The sequence below is a fragment of the Ictalurus furcatus genome, chromosome 8, assembly GCF_023375685.1.
Source record: "Ictalurus furcatus strain D&B chromosome 8, Billie_1.0, whole genome shotgun sequence".
In the NCBI taxonomy this organism is placed as follows: domain Eukaryota; kingdom Metazoa; phylum Chordata; class Actinopteri; order Siluriformes; family Ictaluridae; genus Ictalurus; species Ictalurus furcatus.
The window spans coordinates 30,513,820-30,537,801 of record NC_071262.1 but is presented as its reverse complement, the minus strand read 5'-3'; the positions used below and the strand labels follow the sequence as shown (position 1 = coordinate 30,537,801).

The window sequence follows — 23,982 nt, the reverse complement described above, 5'->3', positions numbered from 1 at the left end:
GTGTGTGTGTGTGTGTGTGTGTGTGTGTGTGTGTGTGATAGACATAGATTAAAAAAAATGGCTAAAGACGCTCCAAGCAGCCAAGTGCGAAAAGCAATTTGAGACGGAAAAATGGCGAGCTGTGTCGCGTTTAAACGCAGCTTTAGACCAACAGCCTCCATTTTGCTCCATCCTGATGCGTAATTGCTGTAGTACACACTAAACCAAGCGTGTAATTGAAAGCGTGCCGCCGTTCTGCTCAGACTAAACACGCGCATAAACGCAGGGCGAGAGAATCACACACACTTAACCCTGCTGTAGAGTTCAGTCTCATCAGCACAAACCAAACCTTCTTCTTACACTAACATTCATTTTCAAATAGATACCAAACAACCTGTTTTCTCTTTAGCTCCATTTACACCACGGCGCTGCGGAGTTCTGGATCCTGATTGGTCAGAAGGTGGTGATTAATTCTCTATAACAGCAGATCGGACAGTAGCGCAGGTTTATATTAATGCGCTCGTTCTGATACGATATCGTTTCTATAGTAACAGCTCATTCACAGCGAACGGATGCTCCACATAAACTGATCAAAAAATGTATGTAATCGTTGATAACGTGTAAGGAAGGAGTCTCCAGTGTCAGCGCTGTGTAACAGTCAGAGGTAAAGCTGGAACTTTAAATTTTCAACATCTTCATCACAGAGTTTACACTTCACTACTGTTTCACACTCACACACACAACAAGAGAGAATAAAGAGAGAGAATAGAGAGAGAGAATAGAGAGAGAGAATAAAGAGAGAGAATAGAGAGAGAGAATAGAGAGAGAATAAAGAGAGAGAATAGAGAGAGAGAATAGAGAGAGAATAAAGAGAGAGAATAGAGAGAGAGAATAGAGAGAGAGAATATAGAGAGAGAATAGAGAGAGAGAATAGAGAGAGAATAAAGAGAGAGAATAAAGAGAGAGAATATAGAGAGAGAATAGAGAGAGAATAGAGAGAGAGAATAGAGAGAGAGAATAGAGAGAGAATAGAGAGAGAGAATAGAGAGAGAATAGAGAGAGAATAAAGAGAGAGAATAGAGAGAGAGAGAATAGAGAGAGAGAATAGAGAGAGAATAGAGAGAGAGAATAGAGAGAGAATAGAGAGAGAATAAAGAGAGAGAATAGAGAGAGAGAATAGAGAGAGGGAATAAAGAGAGAGAATAGAGAAAGAGAATAGAGAGAGAGAATAGAGAGAGGGAATAGAGAGAGAGAATAGAGAGAGAGAATAAAGAAAGAGAATAAAGAGAGGGAATAAAGAGAGAATAAAGAGAGAGGGCTGGAGAGGGAGCGAGTGTTTATAGATGCTATAACGTAAGTGAAAACAGGAACTCATTTCACAGAACATTCAATGTAACTATAAACGGATAAAAAGTATGATGTCTCATTCTTTAATGAATAAAATTTTTAATTGTTGGTAAATTGCTGTTGTATAAGAGGAATAAAACACCTCTAGCAGTACCTGTGGTATCTGTAGCAGTACCTCTAGCAGTACCTGTGGTATCTGTAGCAGTACCTGTGGTATCTGTAGCAGTACCTCTAGCAGTACCTGTGGTATCTGTAGCAGTACCTCTAGCAGTACCTGTGGTATCTGTAGCAGTACCTGTGGTATCTGTAGCAGTACCTCTAGCAGTACCTGTGGTATCTGTAGCAGTACCTCTAGCAGTACCTGTGGTATCTGTAGCAGTACCTGTGGTATCTGTAGCAGTACCTCTAGCAGTACCTGTGGTATCTGTAGCAGTACCTCTAGCGGTACTTGTGGTATCTGTAGCAGTACCTGTGGTATCTGTAGCAGTACCTCTAGCGGTACTTGTGGTATCTGTAGCAGTACCGCTAGCAGTACCTGTTTTACCTGTAGCAGTAGGTGATGGTGGCTGTGATGGACAGCAGCAGGAGGAGTAAAGTGACGCACACAGCAATGGCAACGTTTCTCCTCTTCTCCTGTTCGGCCTGCTGCAGATCCCACCACTCCAAATCATTGTACTGACAACGCTCCCCTATATAACCTAGAACACAGCTACACACGCACGCACACACACGCACGCACACACACACACACACACACACACACACACACACAGTCCATCATAACAGCACTATTATTATTATTATTTTTTTAAAGCAACACTGCCATCTGCTGCTCATTCTTGGTATTACACTCTCTTTCTCTCTCTCTCTCTTCTCTTTACTGTACATTATAATTAAACGTACTTGCAGGCGTAAATCTCTATCTCGGGAAAGTAGAAACACACAGAGTTGTGGAGACAGTAGGAGTCGTGTGTGGATGGACAGATCTCCACCAGGCCCCCACGCAGCCGCGGAGTCGTCACATCGAGTGGAGTTGCGGAGCTCGTCCTGGAGGGGGCAGCACTACGCGCCACTGTGTAGTACAACATATCTGATTTAAACACCCACCCTGGGTGAGGTTATTATTATTAGGGGTCAAGAACCGAATGTAGGCACTTATTGTATCTGTTAGCTTCTTATTATGAATATTCTGCTTCTTCTTCTTCAACAATGGGAGTCTATGGCAGCTCTATGAACCGTAAGTAGGAAAATGATCAACTTTGGCACACTCATACATATGACCATGAATAGTATCTATGACCAACTCTATAGCGCCACCACTAGCTCAAAAAATCACTTTTGAAATGGTTATAATTGTTGAACACTTTGTCCTATAGAAAAGAAATTTAGTTCATCAGATTATTCTCCTCATGCTGATCACAGTCCACGTCGTACAGTAAGACTCCACCCATTACAGTACTCACCATTTTGAGACGTACACTATTCAGTTTTTTTGTTACTCCTGGTTCAGATTCTTACCAACATTGGGTAAGATGATCAGTGGACAGAGTCGCATTAAACTGACTCAACAGAACTTTTATATTCGTATCTGTTCAAAAGTTATGATGTCACAAATTTAACGACCCAAAATTTGATCAGAAGCTGTATCTCGACCACACTTTGATCACTCGGGGATTACCCATAATCCCCCTCTCTGCATTGTGATGTAAATATGCGGACACTGACCCAGGCGTAACGGCGTCTATAAGCAGCCTTCACTGAGAGTTCGAGCGTGCGGCGTTAACTAGAGTTTACCACTGCAGCTGAATCCCGTTCCCGTGGATCCAACTCTACACCTGCACTCGTATCCACCCAGAGTGTTCACACACACCGCGTTCACATCACAGCTGTGCAGCTCCAAACGGCACTCATCTACATCTGTACACACACACACACACACACACACACACACACACACAAGCACGTCAGAGAAAACCAAAACAGTTCACTACCAGGACCTCCAGTGTGTAGTGTGTGTGTGTGTGTGTGCGTGCGTGTGTGTGTGTGCATGTGTGTGTGTTCATTCACCTATGCAGTGGTGTCCATCTGTGTTAAACCCTACTCCACAGTGACAGTAATATCCACCTGGTGTATTTACACACTCCGATTGAGGACTGGTACACTCCGCCAAACCTGTCACACACTCATCAATGTCTATGCACACACACACACACACACACACACACACACACACACACACTAAAGGTTAGTCGGTTTAAAGAAGAAATTTATAAATAATAAATACACAACAAACTATCCTCAGTGCACCAGGTTCTCCATATAGACAGATCAATTATTCAATAATGAATATTTATGAACAAGTCATGAATAATTAATTAACAGTGATATGTAATGCTTCTTCTCTATTACACAATACACACACACTTATATGGTGGTTATTTACATATTACATTTGTACACACCCACCATGTTTAGATAAACAGGACAACAGATGGCTAACACACACACACACACACACACACACACACACACACACACACACTTACCCATACAGAGCTGTCCGTCTCCGGTGAAGCCAATCAGACAACGACACACTGAACCTCCGTCCTCCAGCACACACTGCGCGTTCACATCACAGCTCAGAGAGAAACACTCATCCTGATCTATACAATGAACACACACATCATCACCCCCCCAACACACACACACACACACACACACACACACAAGCTGTTTTTCATCCCCAGTGGTCAGACATGCACTTCTCCTGATTCACAGATAAATATGAGACGACGCTGTAGTAGTGTACACGAGACAGCTAAAAGTATGTGCACCCCTGACCCACGTGTGGTTCTTCTGCAAACTTCGGCTGTATAGTGTACGTAGTGTGTATGAAGCGTCATACCTGACACCATCTTCTCAGTGAAGGGTTCTCCATCAGAGGACAGAGACAGAGGAGAACTCTCATCGTTTAGGGATTTATTCTTCACTCCGTCACTCCATTCTCCATCACCTGACCCTGTGATAGAACACACACACACATACACACACACACACACACACACACACACACACACCAATCTATTAAAATTCTAGCTATGCATTATGGCTAGTTTTACTGATGTGCTATGACTCTACAGATGCCCAGGTAGCAGTACTAGTGCAAAAGTCTTAAAATCTAGCGCAGTGTGTAATTTGAGACACAGCCGTCACTATAGCAACCTGTAGATGGCGATGAAGAAGAGGATGAGGATGAAGACGAGGATGAGGATTGTACGTGACGACAAGTTTTGCCGTCAGCTGATAGGACGTGCTGCGAGTGACAAGAGCAACGAACCAATCCGAGCCTGCTTTCACACAGCTGGGAACACCCCCCGTTTCCATGGAGACAAAGGTCCGCCCCTGGGAGAAAAACACAACATGGCATACCAATGAATATCTATCTCTTTCTTTTTCACTGTCTTTCTGTTTCTGTCTGTCTGTAGGTTTGTGTGTGTGTGTGTGTGTGTGTGTACCTGGTTTAATGAGAGGATGCACTATAACGAGTGAAGCCGGTTGAACAGAATCTACACCGAGCCGCTCCGCATCACTTCCTGTTCTTTTATCAAGATGATAAATGTGATTATCTTCCCGGTTAGTGAACCACAGAGTGTCTTCAAACACTGCCACGTCGAACGGAAGACCTACACACACACACACACACACACACACACACACACACACACACACACACTCATCACATCACAATTAGGAAGTTAACTGCTGTACATATTGAATATCGTATTCTTACAGTGATTAACCTGGTCACATGATTTAAACGTAAATAAATAACGTTAATTAATTTATCAGTTATTTTTTATTATAATGAAGATTTTTAAAGTTTATTTTTAATTGAAGTTAAAAAGCTCCAAAAATGAGTCAGAAATATTTCTGTAGCTTTACATAACGAGTCTAATATTTAAATGGTTTATTATATGATTATGTTTGTATATTTAATCTGTACTGAGCGGGTCTGAGGAACGCTTCCCCTGGCTGCTACACGCTGGAGAACCCTGGTTCTAGAGTACCGTATAGGTTCTGAATGTTTACGACTGCAGAAAAAAAGAGCAAAGAAAAACAGGTTTAAATAAATAGTGTGAGGGTCTATGGCTCTTAGTGTGTGTGTGTGTGTGTGTGTGTGTGTGTGTGTGTGTGTGTTAGAAAAGCCTCACCTACTTGCTCGAGTGTGAGTGTGTGTCGGTGCGAGCCGTCCAGTCCCGCTGACCCGATGCTCCCAGCTCCGATGTCGGTCCAGTACAGTGTGTGTGTGTTGTGATCGACGGTGATGCCGCAGGGAGAGATGAGTCCCGAACCCATCAGCACCGTGCGGTCCTCGCCATCCAGACCTGCCCTCCATACCGCCACAGGGAAACCCACATCTGTCCAGAATATCCTCCTACAGAAAAAGACACACACACACACACACACACACACACACACACACAAACTGTTTTTCCCCCTCTACACACGGCTGCTTTCACACTTGGCTTTTTTTCCCCAGAAAAATTCTGAGGACTTATGGGCGCGCGCGCGTGTGTGTGTGTGTGTGTGTGTGTGTGAGTCTCACCGAGCTTGAGGGTGAACCGCCACGTCTCTTGGCTGCAGGAGCTTGTCATGAATAAGCACCGTACTCTCCAGACCGTTCAGTCGGCTACGAGACACCGAGGACACCCTGAAACCCAGAGCAGTAAATGAACACAGGTATGTGAGGTGTGCCTGAGGTGTGTGAGGTGTGTGAGGTGTGTGAGGTGTGTGAAGTGTGTGAGAGGTGTGTGTGTGAGGTGTGTGTGAGGTGTGTGTGAGGTGTGTGAGTTGTGTGTGAGGTGTGTGTGAGGTGTGTGAGGTGTGTGTGAGGTGTGTGTGAGGTGTGTGTGAGGTATGTGAGGTGTGCCTGAGGTGTGTGAGGTGTGTGAAGTGTGTGAGAGGTGTGTGTGAGGTGTGTGTGAGGTGTGTGTGAGGTGTGTGAGTTGTGTGTGAGGTGTGTGTGAGGTGTGTGTGAGGTGTGTGTGAGGTATGTGAGGTGTGCCTGAGGTGTGTGAGGTGTGTGAAGTGTGTGAGAGGTGTGTGTGAGGTGTGTGTGAGGTGTGTGTGAGGTGTGTGAGTTGTGTGTGAGGTGTGTGTGAGGTGTGTGTGAGGTGTGTGTGAGGTATGTGAGGTGTGCCTGAGGTGTGTGAGGTGTGTGTGAGGTGTGTGTGAGGTGTGTGTGAGGTGTGTGTGAGGTGTGTGAGGTGTGTGTGAGGTGTGTGTGAGGTGTGTGAGGTGTGTGTGAGGTGTGTGTGAGGTGTGTGTGAGGTGTGTGTGAGGTGTGTGAGGTGTGTGTGAGGTGTGTGTGAGGTGTGTGAGGTGTGTGTGAGGTGTGTGTGTGAGGTGTGTGAGGTGTGTGAGGTGTGTGTGAGGTGTGTGAGAGGTGTGTGTGAGGTGTGTGAGAGGTGTGTGTGAGGTGTGTGAGAGGTGTGTGTGAGGTGTGTGTGAGGTGTGTGTGAGGTGTGTGTGAGGTATGTGAGGTGTGCCTGAGGTGTGTGAGGTGTGTGTGAGGTGTGTGTGAGGTGTGTGTGAGGTGTGTGTGAGGTGTGTGAGGTGTGTGTGAGGTGTGTGTGAGGTGTGTGAGGTGTGTGTGAGGTGTGTGTGAGGTGTGTGTGAGGTGTGTGTGAGGTGTGTGAGGTGTGTGTGAGGTGTGTGTGAGGTGTGTGAGGTGTGTGTGAGGTGTGTGTGTGAGGTGTGTGAGGTGTGTGAGGTGTGTGTGAGGTGTGTGAGAGGTGTGTGTGAGGTGTGTGAGAGGTGTGTGTGAGGTGTGTGAGAGGTGTGTGTGAGGTGTGTGAGAGGTGTGTGTGAGGTGTGTGTGAGGTGTGTGAGAGGTGTGTGTGTGAGGTGTGTGAGGTGTGTGTGAGGTGTGTGAGGTGTGTGTGAGGTGTGTGAGGTGTGTGTGGTGTGTGAGGTGTGTGTGAGGTGTGTGAGGTGTGTGAGGTGTGTGTGAGGTGTGTGAGAGGTGTGTGAGAGGTGTGTGAGGGGTGTGTGAGAGGTGTGTGACGGGTGTATGAGGTGTGTGTGTGAGGTGTGTGTGAGGTGTGTGTGAGGTGTGTGAGGTGTGTGAGGTGTGTGTGAGGTGTGTGAGGTGTGTGAGGTGTGTGTGAGGTGTGTGTGGTGTGTGAGGTGTGTGTGAGGTGTGTGTGAGGTGTGTGTGGTGTGTGAGAGGTGTGTGTGAGGTGTGTGTGAGGTGTGTGAGGTGTGTGAGGTGTGTGAGAGGTGTGTGAGAGGTGTGTGAGAGGTGTGTGTGAGAGGTGTGTGTGAGAGGTGTGTGAGAGGTGTGTGTGAGAGGTGTGTGTGAGGTGTGTGTGTGAGGTGTGCGTGAGGTGTGTGTGAGGTCTGTGTGAGGTGTGTGAGAGGTGTGTGAGAGGTGTGTGTGAGGTGTGTGAGAGGTGTGTGTGAGAGGTGTGTGTGAGAGGTGTGTGAGAGGTGTGTGTGAGAGGTGTGTGTGAGGTGTGTGTGAGGTGTGTGAGAGGTGTGTGTGAGAGGTGTGTGTGTGAGGTGTGTGTGAGGTGTGTGAGGTGTGTGAGAGGTGTGTGAGAGGTGTGTGTGAGGTGTGTGAGGTGTGTGTGAGGTGTGTGAGAGGTGTGTGTGAGGTGTGTGAGGTGTGTGTGAGGTGTGTGAGAGGTGTGTGTGAGGTGTGTGAGGTGTGTGTGAGGTGTGTGAGAGGTGTGTGTGAGGGGTGTGTGTGAGATGTGTGAGAGGTGTGTGAGGTGTGTGTGAGGTGTGTGAGAGGTGTGTGTGAGAGGTGTGTGTGAGAGGTGTGTGAGAGGTGTGTGAGGTGTGTGTGAGGTGTGTGAGGTGTGTGTGAGGTGTGTGAGGTGTGTGTGAGGTGTGTGAGGTGTGTGTGTGAGGTGTGTGTGTGAGGTGTGTGTGAGGTGTGTGTGTGAGGTGTGTGAGGGGTGTGTGAGAGGTGTGTGTGAGAGGTGTGTGAGAGGTGTGTGAGAGGTGTGTGAGGTGTGTGTGAGAGGTGTGTGTGAGAGGTGTGTGTGAGAGGTGTGTGAGAGGTGTGTGTGAGGTGTGTGTGAGGTGTGTGAGGTGTGTGTGAGAGGTGTGTGTGAGAGGTGTGTGAGGTGTGTGTGAGGTGTGTGTGGTGTGTGAGGTGTGTGTGAGGTGTGTGTGAGGTGTGTGAGAGGTGTGTGAGAGGTGTGTGTGAGGTGTGTGAGAGGTGTGTGTGAGGTGTGTGAGAGGTGTGTGTGAGAGGTGTGTGTGAGAGGTGTGTGTGAGGTGTGTGTGAGAGGTGTGTGTGAGAGGTGTGTGTGTGAGGTGTGTGTGAGGTGTGTGAGGTGTGTGAGAGGTGTGTGAGAGGTGTGTGTGAGGTGTGTGAGGTGTGTGTGAGGTGTGTGAGAGGTGTGTGTGAGGTGTGTGAGGTGTGTGTGAGGTGTGTGAGAGGTGTGTGAGAGGTGTGTGTGAGGTGTGTGAGAGGTGTGTGTGAGAGGTGTGTGTGAGGTGTGTGTGAGGTGTGTGAGAGGTGTGTGTGAGAGGTGTGTGTGTGAGGTGTGTGTGAGGTGTGTGAGGTGTGTGAGAGGTGTGTGAGAGGTGTGTGTGAGGTGTGTGAGGTGTGTGTGAGGTGTGTGAGAGGTGTGTGTGAGGTGTGTGTGAGAGGTGTGTGTGAGAGGTGTGTGTGAGAGGTGTGTGAGAGGTGTGTGAGGTGTGTGTGAGGTGTGTGAGGTGTGTGTGAGGTGTGTGAGGTGTGTGTGTGAGGTGTGTGTGTGAGGTGTGTGAGGGGTGTATGAGAGGTGTGTGTGAGAGGTGTGTGAGAGGTGTGTGAGAGGTGTGTGAGGTGTGTGTGAGAGGTGTGTGTGAGAGGTGTGTGTGAGGTGTGTGTGAGAGGTGTGTGAGGTGTGTGTGAGGTGTGTGTGAGGTGTGTGAGGTGTGTGTGAGAGGTGTGTGTGTGAGGTGTGTGTGAGGTGTGTGTGAGGTGTGTGTGAGGTGTGTGTGAGGTGTGTGTGGTGTGTGAGGTGTGTGTGAGGTGTGTGAGGTGTGTGTGAGGTGTGTGAGGTGTGTGAGAGGTGTGTGAGAGGTGTGTGTGAGGTGTGTGAGGTGTGTGAGGTGTGTGAGAGGTGTGTGAGAGGTGTGTGTGAGGTGTGTGAGAGGTGTGTGTGAGAGGTGTGTGTGAGAGGTGTGTGTGAGAGGTGTGTGTGAGGTGTGTGAGAGGTGTGTGAGAGGTGTGTGTGAGGTGTGTGAGGTGTGTGTGTGAGGTGTGTGAGGTGTGTGTGAGGTGTGTGAGAGGTGTGTGAGAGGTGTGTGAGGTGTGTGTGAGGTGTGTGAGAGGTGTGTGTGAGGGGTGTGTGTGAGATGTGTGAGAGGTGTGTGAGAGGTGTGTGTGAGAGGTGTGTGTGAGAGGTGTGTGTGAGAGGTGTGTGTGAGAGGTGTGTGTGAGGTGTGTGTGAGGTGTGTGAGGTGTGTGAGAGGTGTGTGTGAGGTGTGTGAGGTGTGTGTGAGGTGTGTGTGTGAGGTGTGTGTGAGGTGTGTGTGAGGTGTGTGAGGTGTGTGTGAGGTGTGTGAGGTGTGTGTGAGGTGTGTGTGAGGTGTGTGTGAGGTGTGTGAGGTGTGTGTGAGGTGTGTGAGGTGTGTGTGAGGTGTGTGAGGTGTGTGAGGTGTGTGTGAGGTGTGTGAGGTGTGTGTGAGAGGTGTGTGAGAGGTGTGTGTGAGAGGTGTGTGTGAGGTGTGTGAGGTGTGTGTGAGAGGTGTGTGAGAGGTGTGTGTGAGAGGTGTGTGTGAGGTGTGTGAGGTGTGTGAGAGGTGTGTGAGAGGTGTGTGTGAGGTGTGTGTGAGGTGTGTGTGAGGTGTGTGTGTGAGGTGTGTGTGAGGTGTGTGAGGTGTGTGTGAGGTGTGTGAGGTGTGTGTGAGGTGTGTGAGAGGTGTGTGTGAGGTGTGTGAGGTGTGTGTGAGGTGTGTGTGTGAGGTGTGTGTGAGGTGTGTGAGGTGTGTGTGAGGTGTGTGTGAGGTGTGTGTGTGAGGTGTGTGTGTGAGGTGTGTGAGAGGTGTGTGTGAGAGGTGTGTGTGAGAGGTGTGTGAGAGGTGTGTGAGGTGTGTGTGCGCTCCTGCAGTGTAGCCGTGTTTACCCTCGGTCTGTCCAGTAGAGTTTGCGGTTGATCCAGTCCACAGCGAGTCCCTCAGGTGAGACGAGATCCGTGATCAGCACTTCTGTCTCACCTCCATCTACAGACACGCTCTCGATCTGTCTACGCTCAGTATCAGCAAAATACACCTGACCCACACACACACACACACACACACACACACACACACACACACACACACACACACACACACACACACACACAGTTAAGTCCAAACTCTAGTAACTAGTCTAGTAACACTAGGGTTGTGCGATATGACAAATAAAAATCATATCCTGATATTTCAATGTTACAATTATACGATGCACAATATTTATAACAATATGCAGTGTTGAATTTAAAAATAAACATTTTAACATTTTAATTATGATTTTATTTATTGACTAAAAGCAAATGAACATGGAACAGGAGGACATCTTATTAAAAATCTGTCACTTCTAAAAACGTGACAATTTCTAATGTTCAAACAGTAAAAGACTTTATCGATTCAGCAGATTGATATTTAATAAAAAAAAAAAGTTATAAAAAGATATCATGATAAGTGTATTGTGATATAATTAATCATCATATCGTCCAGCCCTAATAACAAGAGCTGCGTTCACGTTAATATCACGTTAATATCAGTCTCTAGAGAATCCTGAACTTCAAGGACCGTCCTTTCATTCCCAACAGAGCTTATGTATATATATATGTATATATATATATATATATATATATATATATATATATATATATATATATATATATATATATATATACATATATATATATATTTAAATCGTAGTTTACTCTGTATTGTGTTGTGTTATTAAACTATGTGGATCTTTTTAGAGCTGGTTTCCTGTCTCGTACTCCATCCACTGTCTGATATGTGTGGGTTTGTTGAGTCAAATTTCTCAATAAAGAGCGTTCTCATTTCCGCTCTTCTTCTCTAACGGCACGAAAGCGCCTGAAAATCACTCCTCAATGTGTTACGTGTTATCTTCTCTACTGCCTTCACTCAATAAGAACATACCGTTAAACAGATATTCAAGAATTATGATGATATCTTGTTGGAGATGTTAAACATTACAAAAATATTAGTGGTGTTTTATTCACAATGGGGGAAAAAAAATCATAGTAAAAGACATGATGATGTAGTCGCAGGTTCTGGCCACAAGAGGGAACTAGAGGTACACATGACTATGTAGTGATGTGAGTCCCTTACACGTGTGTATGTGTGTGTGTATGTGTGTGTCTAAATGTATTTAGTGAGGGCCCAAAAAGAAACATAGCTCCTCATAATCATAGGCACATGTCAAATGTCCTTACAATAACCTGGTCCTCACAAAAATGAATGGTTTTTACAGCTTTTATTTGAAACTATAAAATAGACAAAATATTTTCTTCTGTTTTCTGAGTTTAGGCTTAGAATTAGGGTTAGGTTTAGAACGAATTACCTACAGAAATATTTATGTCAAAGGAAGGTCCTCACAATGATAGGACAGTGTCAAATGTCCTTATTATCACCTGGTCCTCACAAAAACACGGAGATTTTAACTTACATTTTTTTGTTACTGAGATTCAGGTTGTCACGACACGGGACTTGAGCAGAAGCAGGTGCCGATCAAAGTCTTTATTTTAAACGTGAATCAATAAACAAGGAAAACGTGGTCTAGACAGGAAAACGAGAAACTGGATGCAAGGCAGGAAACTGAACAGGACATGAAAACAAGACCGCTTAGCACACGTAACGTGCTCACCATTCCAACACTTATTCAACATAAATACTGCGGGAAGTGCACAGTAACACGAGGGATTTAAATAACCAACATAATTAAACCACAGACACCTGGAGTAAATCAACCAATGCTTAAACACACAGAGGTTGCGTGTCCATATATAAGAGTTCGGTTACGTGCACGCGCGCACTCAGAAGCCGCGCCGCAGTGCCATCTGCCGGCGAGGGCGTAACACAGGTCATGTTTAGGGGTGTTACGATTAGGTGTAGCTTCTCATCAATTAGCCAATAATTATGTCAGGGAAGGTCCTCAGAAAGGTAATGCGTGTGTGTGTGTGTGTGTGTGTGTGTGTGTGTGTGTGTTATACTCTGTTCTGCACAGGGTCGTAATCCACAGCCATGATGGATCGCTTAGATTCATTCATCAGACTCCTGCTGTCTGATCCATCTACATTCATGATCCTCACGTCCACCATGTTAGCAAAGAGCATCAATGCTGGAGGACCTGAGAAAGAAAGAAAGAAAGAAAGAAAGAAAGACATGCTCTGAAAACCTTACCTTTCTTCTATACTGAATATTAATTTGCTCATTAATGTGGCTGTTCTATAAAAAAAAACTTAGGCATAAAGGAACCCACGTCTGACCTTTATGAAGAAATCCAGGTCTTATGAATATGCAAATGATCTAAAAACATCATGACATTTCAGGGTCTAGTTCAGTCTGTATTTACAGAGTTTAAAGTAGGACGATATTATTTTTGCACCACGAAGTTTTATATTTCCTCTAATATTCAGCCTTTAGACTTTGAGAGGCGGGGCTTAATATACTGTAGGAAATCTAGATTTTATGAATATGCAAATTAGGTACACCACCTACCATACGCATGTACCTGATAAACTGTTGCATGGCCTGACTGGGTGTTGTATTGTATGATGCACAAACACGGACATGTTTAATATGTTGTGTTCAAACAGAAATTCTAAGTCACTAGGCAACAAGGAAATGTAGGTTGTGAGTTGCTAAGCAACTAGGACCATTAGACACCAAGTAAGCTATTTCACTATTTTCAAGTGGCTTCACAACATCTTATAACATGTTTATGACAGGGTTATGGTGTATGAAATCTCACAGGGCTAACCGTGTGTGTGTGTGTGTGTGTGTGTGTGTGTGTGTGTTTGTGTGTGTGTGTGTTTGTGTGTATGTGGTCTTGCCTGGAGCTTTGCATTGTTTGCCATCTGGCTGTAGTTGGTATCCGGGTTGGCACTCACACTCCCACCTCCCGGGCGACAACGTCACACACACCTGACTACAGCCACCTCGATCCACAGACACACACCCTGAGATGAACAGAGACAGGGATTCAGTCAGCACACACACACACACACACACACACACACACACACACACGCACCCACGCACCCACGCACCTGTGCAGGAACGTCCATCAGGATGTAGGGAGGAGCCAACTGGACACACACACACATCGCCCTCTACTGTGTGTGTGCAGGCGTGTTCACACAGTGTACCATTCTCCACACATGGTTTCATTTCTACACACACACACACACACACACACACACCTTACATTTTACTGTTTTAAAGCAATCATCACAACAATTTAAAAACTTCAGTGTATAGCATGTGTGTGTGTGTGTGTGTGTGTGTGTGTGTGTGTGTGTGTGTGTTATAATAACATTCTCACCTCTGCAGGTTCTGTGGTCGGCCAGAAGAACGTATCCTTCAGGGCAGGTGCAGAAATAAGAACCCGGAACGTTCTCACACCCCAGAGAGCAGCCGTGATTCCACAAAGCACACTCGTTTATATCTGAAACACGTCCCACGTTCACAGTGTACAGTGTAACAGCGGTGTTACACAAATATAGCTATAATAACGGTTACAAAATAATATCTCAATATATCAGCAATAAAAATGGTTAAAAATGTATTGAATAAAGTTACTACAACAAAATAAAAAATATTAATGTATACAGTCTCATAAAAAGGAACTACATTGCAACTAAAATGACTAAAACTACAGTTAAATATGAATTATTATTATTATTATTATTATTATTATTACTATAGTGCCTCAAAGATCATTGCTTGTATCTATATAATAATAATAATAATAATAATAATAATAATAATAATAATAATAATAATATTGCATAACATATATACAAGCAGTGATCTTCGGGGTCCAAGCACTGGATCGCGTCATTGTAATTGCATGAACATTGGTGTTTACATCATGTTAGACATTTTTAGACAAATTTCGAAATTCGGCCGAGAGCGGTTCATCTCCTCAGACTCAGAACTTTCAGACAGAAAGAAAAACTTAACCTCCAAACCCCAAAATCTGTTCTGGGAAACGGGATCTACTGTCTAATGCAGCTCAGGAATTTATTATACACTACCTTCACAGGAGTCGCCGTGTTTGCTGAGCATGAAGCCGGGTTTGCACTTACAATGACCGCTAGAGCTGGAACACACATTCACACACTCATCTGTCTCACACACTACACACACACACACACACACACACACACACACACACACACATTGAGCACATGACGTTTTAATACAAATCAGGCATTTAGTCACAAAACGCTCTTCATTATACACACAGTTCTACCAGGAAGTGCAGTGTGTAAAGCAAGTGTGTGTGTGTGTGTGTGTGTGTGTGTGTGTGTGTGTGTGTGTGTGAAACCGACTCAGGAATGTATAAGGAAAGAATTAACAACCAGATAAACTCTTTTTCCTGAAGCCCCTTCAGGTTGGCTGGTAAAGATGATCTGAAGTGATGATGATAAAATATAAGTGAATATAGTGAGGTAATAAAAGTGAGACGTTTTACCCGGAGTGAACGCAGCACGGGTTTCCACCACAGGCTGATTCAGCGGATGGATGACTTTAACGTCAGCAGGAACGCTCGGCATCTTTTTGGAGTTCACTTTCTCAGGAGGTTCTCCCGTGTTCCTGGTAACTCTCATTACACTCTGTGACGCAGAGTCCGTCACGTACACGTAATCCCAGAAAAGCGACATCTTCGGAGACTTTGTTCTGCTGGATTTCAACGAGAGAGTTAGTCGAATTTGTAAATTCTTGTTTTCCATAGGCGTCAAAAAATTGTGAAAATTGTGTTGTTAGGCAACTGGGCAACATGGACGCCGAACATGACTCAGCCAAATGATTTAGCTGGCTAGCTAAATCATAAAGACAAAATGGAAACATCAACATTTCTCTCAGATGTGCTGGTGAAGTACTAAGAAAAGTTTTAGCATGGATAAATTTACACTGCGCATGCGCTTAGCATGAACCGCTAACTCGAACGTGAAATGTCAACATGGCACATGACACATGACACATGGCTGTTTTTCATGCATTTGTTAATTTATTGTCAATTTATCCAATTAAAAAAAATAACTGTTTATCAATTAAAATACTTTCAGTAAATGTAGTTTTTAGAATGAATACAATCTTAATCAATTAAAGCCTTTAAAAGACTTAATTACTAGTTTTAGTCCAGACTTCAGTGAAATTAGGATTCCTCTTTTATTTATGACATGCATAATTAAACTTTAAAATTGCATGACGTTATTTAAAATAATAATAATAATAATAATAATAATAATAATCCCAGCTTTCAGTATGCATTTTCTCACAATGATTAATCTGTTAACTCATTCATATAACGTATTTCTGGACTTTTAATTTAATTTGTCTTTATTACAAGCAAGATATTGATGATGTAGTGAATGAGTACAGAGACTTAAAGATATTTAATTACTGGTTTTATTTACAGGTTTTCATTTTTAAAATGGCCTTTTATCTTATTAAATATGCAGTGTAGGAAGTTCAATACTTTTTTCCCGTGTCATTCCTCTTTATTACACATAACTTTATTTATGGACTTTAATGTTGTGAAGTCTTTATATTTCCAGATTTCTTGAGTTAACACTGATATCTGGTGAAAATTTCATGTGAATAACCTCCCTGGAAATATATTTACTGATAAAGCTGTTGGCGCGTTCAATACGTATTTCCCCCACTGTATATATGTTCAATAAATATAATATAATAACAAAACATATATTTATAAAATGATCTATACATATATGTTACTCATGTCATAATAAAGCTGTAGCTCTCAGACACTAATTAGCTGATACTGATTCGCTACAATTATGCGCCTAATAATTAAAAATATATATTTTATGTTTTTATAAGTATGTGAACAGTTCTTGTGATTGGACTCAGACATTCTCACCTGAATGTGTGATCTGATTAAACGATTTGCTTCAGTTCTCGAGTCTCACCTTAATCTCTGGTTGATGACGTTAACGCCGTTGCCGTTATAATCACAGGAGCCGAGGGTGCTGAGCCCGTTCACACCGTGCCGAATCCAGAACAGCTTTCTGTCCACCGCATCAGCAGCCAAACACAACATCCTGTCTGGGGTTTTCAGCACCGTGGTGATCAGAGCTCCCGTCAGATCCGAGCGCTGGATACTGAACGTCACGCCGGCCGACAACCAAAACACATACCTATAATAATCACAAACATTTACTTATTACTTATTACAACAGGTCATTTAGTTCAATCACTAAAACAAGATCAACACGCCCTTGTTCTCCACCAATAGGAATTCAGTGCAGTGAGTTCTAATTGGCTGAGAGGAATATAGATTATAACACATGGTATATGGTATTTTCCTGCGATCATTTTCACATTCATTTGTGTATCCTGCACATTTAGTAAAATAAACACAAACAACATGACTAAATCTATTAATTAATACAAAAATAAAAGTAAACAGCAATTAGGAAGACAGATGACAAAAGATAAAGTTTTTAATTTCAGCTAAAATAAATTCATTATTCACTACATGTATTATTTTGCAATTGTATAATTATTTCATTATTAATTGTTTTTTTTTAAAATGTATCATTATTTAATTCATCATTATATTAATGCATTTAATATAATTCCCACACTATTTCTCTTAATTACATAATTTAAAATTGCATTCATTATTATGATATTAATGAATATTAATATTATAATACTTTCACCAATTTAAATTGAACAACTTTATTGTCCTTTCACCATCCACAGTGTATAATTTCGTTAATTTTCATAATTGTGAGCGAACACAAGGCCACGTTATGTTTAACACATACAGTGTATCACAATAACTGACCTAGCACAATACTATACTTGAAAAATCGAATCCTGCCTTTAAAATGAAATAAACGTTATAAAAAACGTCGCCTACGCTGCCATTCTGCACGAAACACAACAATAATAACATTTCGTCAGGTACTAACAGCTAATATTAGCGTATATTTAGTTACGAGCGTAGAGAGAAAATATTTCCCAGAAATGTACGCAATCCCTTAAATATACCACAACTAACTTAGCATTAAATTAAACCTTATTTCTCATTTAAATAAAGCTGCCTTCATGCCCGTCCTGTCAGAAATGTTCTGATAAGATTTAAGTCGTAATTTTGTGTGTTAATTCTTCACTTCTTCATTTGCATTCAGTAAAACAAAATAAACTTCTTGTCGTAGATGATACAAACACCCCCCCCCCCCCCAAAAAAAAAACCCACGACCAAATGCGCTTAAACACACACCACGTCGTAATCATCACCTCTGACGTTTGTCTGTAGCCCAAGTGCTAGCCAACCGCTAACCCAAAGTGTTGGTTAGCAAGTGACGAGCAGCACATTGATAGATATCTGTGAGCAGAAGAAGACTCAGTCTGTGTGAGACAGGCAGATTTAACACCTACGTGACAGCCACGTCTGGAAAAATGTGACCGTCTGAAGTGCCAGAGCTCACTAGCTTATCATATCATGCTAGCATGCTAACAGGATTCTTAGCCGTTTGCTCGTCAGGAGGTTTCCTCATCTGCCATGTGTGATTCAGTCTTTAACCAGATTTAAACAAATACTACACATGTTGTTGTGAGTATTTGAACTTTTTACCTTTTGTGTGACTAGCTAGATATGCTAACTCATGTGCGCATTTTTTTTTTTTTACCACAGGTGTCTGATTTTGTATCTCAGTAACAACAACAACAACAACAAACTGTCTATAAAAATTATGTTTAGTTTTTTTTTATATTAAAATATCCATGTTAAAAATGTGCCGCGGTGTGTGTGGAGCATGAAAATGCGGACGCTACAGGATTATTTTTAGCCATGCTTGTTTTTGTCATGGGGAGTTGTGATAACATTTCCTCCCTCACAGTTTGATGCTAACTCATGTTACTCGGTAGCTTTTCTTTTCTTTTTTTTTCTTTTTTTTAAATCACAACTAATTTTTGGTTTTTGTATTTCAATATAATGAAAATAAATTGTACTTTTTGTCACGCTTTTTTTAATCCACTCTTGTTTGGTTGTGGGTGTTTGTGCTGAATTTTTCTCCTTGACTAGCTGGAAATGCTAACTCATATCCCGATGTAGGTTTTTCATCATAGGTATGTAAAAATATACATCATATTAAGCTAGAATTTCATTTTCTATTTTTTATAATTATCATCATTTTTTTTAAATCATTTTTTTTATATATCATTTGAATCAAAATGCCAAGTTGAAAACGTGATTTGGAATTTTTGACCTGCTGTGTAAAAAAGTATTTTTTTCACTATTTCTTCTTATTTTTATTTTATTATTTCTAATATATATTTTTTTTTTGCACTGAAGCCAAGCATGCAGGGTGAATGTACGACACCTTATATTAAGGAATGTTGTGTTTATTATTATACACTCATGTTCAGTTGTAAAAGAGATCATGTGACTCTACGAGACCAATCACAGAACGATAGACAAGCTTTATTTATTTATTTATTTATTTTGACTATTTCTGGTTTTGGTCCTGATAAACCTTCTGCACTATCAGTGGTTAAAACCAGACCAACAGTGTGATAAACCTTTTCGTTTTGAAATCGTGGACACGGCCTCAGACTCTTTCTCAGTTTTTTTGTTTTTTTGTCCTCTGCCATCTAGGATTTGTTTTTTAAGATTTAAACAAACTTCGTGGTATTTGCACTGACCTTTTGGCTCTCGTTGTTTGACAAGCTGGATGTGCAAACACAAGTGAGTGTGTGGTTTCACTTTTGTACACACACTGTGCTATGTGAAAGGACTAAACTCCTGTGTGTTGTGCTATTATAGTAAAATAATCAGTGACAGCATGGTGTGATAGAGAGGAGTTTACCTTCTGTTACCAAGTGTTACATTCCTCTTTTACCACAGCAAATGATCAAAGACTGGCACATAATTCTTTTCATCCATCTGTAGTTACATTTATTGTTGTGGAACAATAAAAGTTAGTTCCTGATACCTACAAGCTTCCACTCTTCTCATTCTGAGGCCTACAAGCTTCCACTCTTCTTATCCTGAGTCCCACGAGCTTCTAGGATTCTCATTCTGAGATCTACAAGCATCCAGTTTTCTCATCTAGAGACCTGCAAGCTTCCACTCTTCTCCCGGTCCACATGACTCCACATACCAAAGTGTCCTTGGGCAAGACACTGAACCCTAAGTTGCTCCCGATGGCAAGCTAGCGCCTTACATATATAAGTGCAGACCATTTACCATTTAGCAAGTAATCCTGTGATTTGCAGCTGCACTACAGTCAGAGCTGCAGTTATAGAAAATGAATCAACAGTGCTGTGGTATAAAATAAATAAAGGACTGGAAATTGGATTAGGATTGTTTTTACCCTGCGTTTGGATCAATAACCACGCTGCTCGGCCGAGTCAGGTCTCTCAGGACGGTTTTCACGTCGTGTCCGTCTGTATCCGCTCGCCGGATCGTCCCTGTTTTCCTGCTGCTCCAGTACACTGAGTTCTCCCTCCAGTCCACAGCCAGGCCTGAGATTCCTTTCCCCAGTGACAGAAGCTTCTAGAAAGATGTGACAAATTCTCTCAGGACGCGAACAACCATAAATAAATCCTAACAGAATTTCTAAAGCTGTACGTTATACAAAGAGTGCTGCTCCTGCGTTCATATATTTAAAATGACCATTATCAGTCTATCTTGTTGATTTGATCTGTTTTACCATAAATAAATACCATAATAAGGTTAAAACAAATGTCAGTTCATCTCATTGATGATCAGTTTAAACGATTTTGATGTAAATGGAGCTCTCTCAAGCTCGAGGCTCCAGAAACGGACAGAATTGAGCACATTTTTATACTTTTATTCCATATTGTTACTGTCAGGACCGACGTCTGCAGACAACGACAACACGGTTTGTATTCACATCTTTTCTTCCATCTCGCAAGAAATTAAACATAATCCACCACATACTGTATGGACCTCTGTCATATAATTAGATCTTTAAAATCACCTGAGAGTGTGTCCCATCCAAGTCGACCCGACTCAGGACGCCTGTGTGTGTGTCGACCCAATACACTCTTCCCTCCCTGTAGTGGAAGTCCATCAGGACGGCGTTTCCCACACCAGACGCGAGCCTTTGTTGGCCGCTGCCGTCCAGGTTGATCCGGAGGATGACGTTTCTGAGGCCAACGAGCAGATACGGCTCGGGATCTTTACACAAAACCATATCAGTGTTACTTCATTAATAACGCTTACGTTAACATTCTTACATTAACATTAACATTAACATTACGGTGAGCGCACGGTGGTTTAGTAGTTGGCACATTTGCCTCACACCTCCAGGGTCGGGGGCTCGATTCCCACCGTGGCCCTGTGTGTGTGGAGTTTGCATGTTCTCCCCGTGCTGCGGGGGTTTCCAAAGACATGCATGGTAGGCTGACTGGCGAGTCCAAAGTGTACGAATGGGTGTGTGAGTGTGTATGTGATTGTGCCCTGTGATGGATTGGCACCCTGTCCAGGGTGTACCCCGCCTTGTGCCCGATGCTCCCTGGGATAGACTCCAGGTTCCCCGTGACCCTGAAGAAAGGATAAGCGGTATAGAAGATGGATGGATGGATGGATTAACATTACATACATTACATCAAATCCCATAAAGATAAGCAGCACTTTTGCAAATTAGAATACAGATCTAACTATAAAACATTATTTCTAATTATTGTGTTAATAAACAATGTTTATTAACTAAACTAATAAGATTAATCAGTATTTTATTTTCAAAGTGATCCTGCAAACCTGAGATCCATAAACTCCTTCAATGTTCCTCTGGAGGTCCACAAGCTTCTACATTATCATCCAGAGGTCTACAAGCTTCTAGTCTTCTCAGTCAGAGGTATACAAGCTTCTAGTCTTCTCACCCTGAGGTCTACAATCTTGGACTTCCACTAATCACTAAATCTTGGACTTCCACTAAAATTCAGGAGCGGCTTTGTGTTGAACGACAAAAGGACCGTCAGTAAACAAAAGGCTTTGTGGTGAATAACCAAATCACTGTTTACTTTGGTGATAGAGATTTTGTGACATTGTCTTTTTCCTGAAAAAGCATTCACGCTGAATTACTGTCGCTCAGTGACACACTGCTTCTCGCTGTAATGGGCTGAAGTTCACAGTCAGCGCTGAGTCCTGAGGAAGAAAAGCCGCCGTTTCCCGAGCAACCCGTGTGATAATGGAAGCTTTGTGGAGGGTCAGTGCAGTGTTGCCAGGCTGGAGCAATAGAACAGAGAACACGCAGAACGCAGTACGATATGACGTGTAACACGTTTCAGAAAGAACCTTTCAGAATCACCCAGTCCATCATCTGCTGATGCACCATGAGTTTTTATTATAATTTACCAAACAACAAATTATAAAAAATGGTTTACTGACCACAAAATCAAGGTCCTGCCATGACCATCCCAGTCCCCTGACCTGAACCCCATAGAAAACCTGTGGGGTGAACTGAAGAGGAGAGTCCACCAGCGTGGACCTCAAAATGTGAAGGATCTGGAGAGGTTCTGTATGGAGGAATGCTCTCAGATCCCTCGCCATGTATTCTCCAACCTCATCAGGCGTTATAGGAGAAGACTCAGAGCTAGCACAAAGTACTGACTAAAAGGGTGCCAATAATTATTGCACACCTATATTTAACAAAGATTTTTTGATAAACCTGTGTTTTGTTTTCAGTTGTTTGATTTCCATGAGAGCAGAGTCTTTTTGTGAACAATTTTTCAGTTTTCTTTTCTCATATTTACCAAGGGTGCCAATATTAGTGGAAGGCACTCTATCTATCTATCTATCTATCTTTTTTCTGATAGGTCACTAGTCGTGTCACAACGTTGACATTCCTTAACATGACAGAACACGTGGTATTTCCATTAGCGCTATGCTAAGTGCAATTAGTGTAATTTTATTCATACGAAGTGTTTTCTTTATAATCTCCCAACACGTCTGAGGAAAACATTGGTACTCTCTATAGTTTTATGTGGTTTCTATTGCCACTGTGCCCCCACATATTTGTATAAAATACTTAACAGCTATGAGATAGCAAGCTAAGAGTGTGCGTTTCCCAGTTGCCTAGCGACAGTGTTCTCACAACTTGAAGTGCGTGAAAAGCAAGCATGTGGTCTGTTTACTTTCGATGTGTGTAAAGTATGAAGTCATTTTCTGTGATAATCTTCAATATAAATGTGTTTTTTTTATTCAACATTATATGACTTTATCGCTTCATTTTAGCGCTGTCTGATCCAAAATGGAAGATCGATGTATTTTAGTTGGTTTACGTAACCAGAAACCAGAAAAACAAACAAACAAACAAACAAACAAAAATGATCTACAGCAGTTTGATTCAGGAACTTTTACAGTTTCCAAAACACAAAAGATTTTCTAGATGTTTCTAGATTATTTGAATAATACTGTAAATCTGTCCCAACATTTTGGTCATCTCCCTGTAATGACCAGCACCTGTCAGTCAGTACACGCCCTAAGTGTGATTAAATTCAGTTAAATTTTATTTATATACTGTAGATATCACCACAAAGCAGTTTAACAGAATTCCAGATGTTGATTTAGATCCCAGAAGCGACAGCGGTGAAGAAAAATCCCTGAGACGACATGAGGGAGAAACCTTAAGAGAACCCTTAAGAGAAGTCGGACTCCTTCAAGCCAACGTTTGACCAAAATCTATGATTATTTCTGACTGATTAACCAGAAGACTGAGGCGTATATGTTACTCACCCATACAGCTCTGGTTTCCCGCCGTCCAGCATGATGTGGATGTATCAGCGCGGCCGTTCTCCACCCAGAAAATCAGGTATAAAACCGCTGCTAATCTCCCCGAAAACATAATCCTGCTTCGCCGTTTACGCACCTCTGAGATCACTCTCCACTGGGAACAAACGGCAGGCATGACCTCCGCACATGTCTGCTCCACGAGGGTCAGGAGAGCGTGAAAGTGAGAGGGGACGCCAGACGAGTCTATAGTGACCTAACACAGAATTTACATTCTACATGACTGACCTGGAGAGACCTGCGAGACAATACCACAGCAGTCAGGACAAAACTTCTACACTCTCAACACTACGCTCTCACTCTCTCCACTCGCTCGCTCACTTCTGTGTGTCCTCTAACTGTTTTGGAAGCAAAGTATGAAATTCCTGACAGCCCAGTGGTGAATGTGACACATGCCGAGGTTCGTCTGCGCTCGGTTTTGATATCTAGTGCGTGCTCTTTTTCTTCCACTGTTAAAGTCTGAACCTGTGTTCAGAATGCACAAACTGTCGACAACTCTGTGTGTGTGTGTGTGTGTGTATTATGCAATGCAATAAGAGTAGACAGTTGCTTGGACCCAAAATCGCTTCTATAAACCAGACCAGTGCAGTACATTCAGGCCTCTTTCA

The 23,982-nt window shown here is 42.8% G+C and overlaps 1 protein-coding gene across 3 annotated transcripts in view; it reads right to left on the bottom strand.

Annotated features, from left to right (window-relative positions):
• Positions 1-23,406, bottom strand: part of egf (epidermal growth factor) — a 27,793-nt gene extending 4,387 nt beyond the window's left edge. For all 3 annotated transcript variants that reach the window (XM_053631991.1, XM_053631992.1, XM_053631993.1), the window contains exons 1-21: positions 23,321-23,406; positions 20,562-20,761; positions 19,932-20,113; positions 16,515-16,742; positions 15,053-15,261; positions 14,613-14,714; positions 13,898-14,020; positions 13,623-13,745; positions 13,407-13,532; positions 12,564-12,700; positions 10,458-10,603; positions 5,933-6,037; positions 5,538-5,761; positions 4,842-5,009; positions 4,549-4,728; positions 4,232-4,345; positions 3,873-3,989; positions 3,394-3,519; positions 3,121-3,243; positions 2,230-2,398; positions 1,871-2,035 (exon numbers count right to left, since the gene is read on the bottom strand). In XM_053631991.1, the coding sequence (XP_053487966.1) occupies positions 1,871-2,035; positions 2,230-2,398; positions 3,121-3,243; positions 3,394-3,519; positions 3,873-3,989; positions 4,232-4,345; positions 4,549-4,728; positions 4,842-5,009; positions 5,538-5,761; positions 5,933-6,037; positions 10,458-10,603; positions 12,564-12,700; positions 13,407-13,532; positions 13,623-13,745; positions 13,898-14,020; positions 14,613-14,714; positions 15,053-15,261; positions 16,515-16,742; positions 19,932-20,113; positions 20,562-20,761; positions 23,321-23,324 (3,071 nt within the window). In that variant the 5' untranslated portion in view covers positions 23,325-23,406. The remainder of the gene's footprint in view (positions 1-1,870; positions 2,036-2,229; positions 2,399-3,120; positions 3,244-3,393; positions 3,520-3,872; positions 3,990-4,231; positions 4,346-4,548; positions 4,729-4,841; positions 5,010-5,537; positions 5,762-5,932; positions 6,038-10,457; positions 10,604-12,563; positions 12,701-13,406; positions 13,533-13,622; positions 13,746-13,897; positions 14,021-14,612; positions 14,715-15,052; positions 15,262-16,514; positions 16,743-19,931; positions 20,114-20,561; positions 20,762-23,320) is intronic.
• Positions 23,407-23,982: the final 576 nt, after the last annotated feature.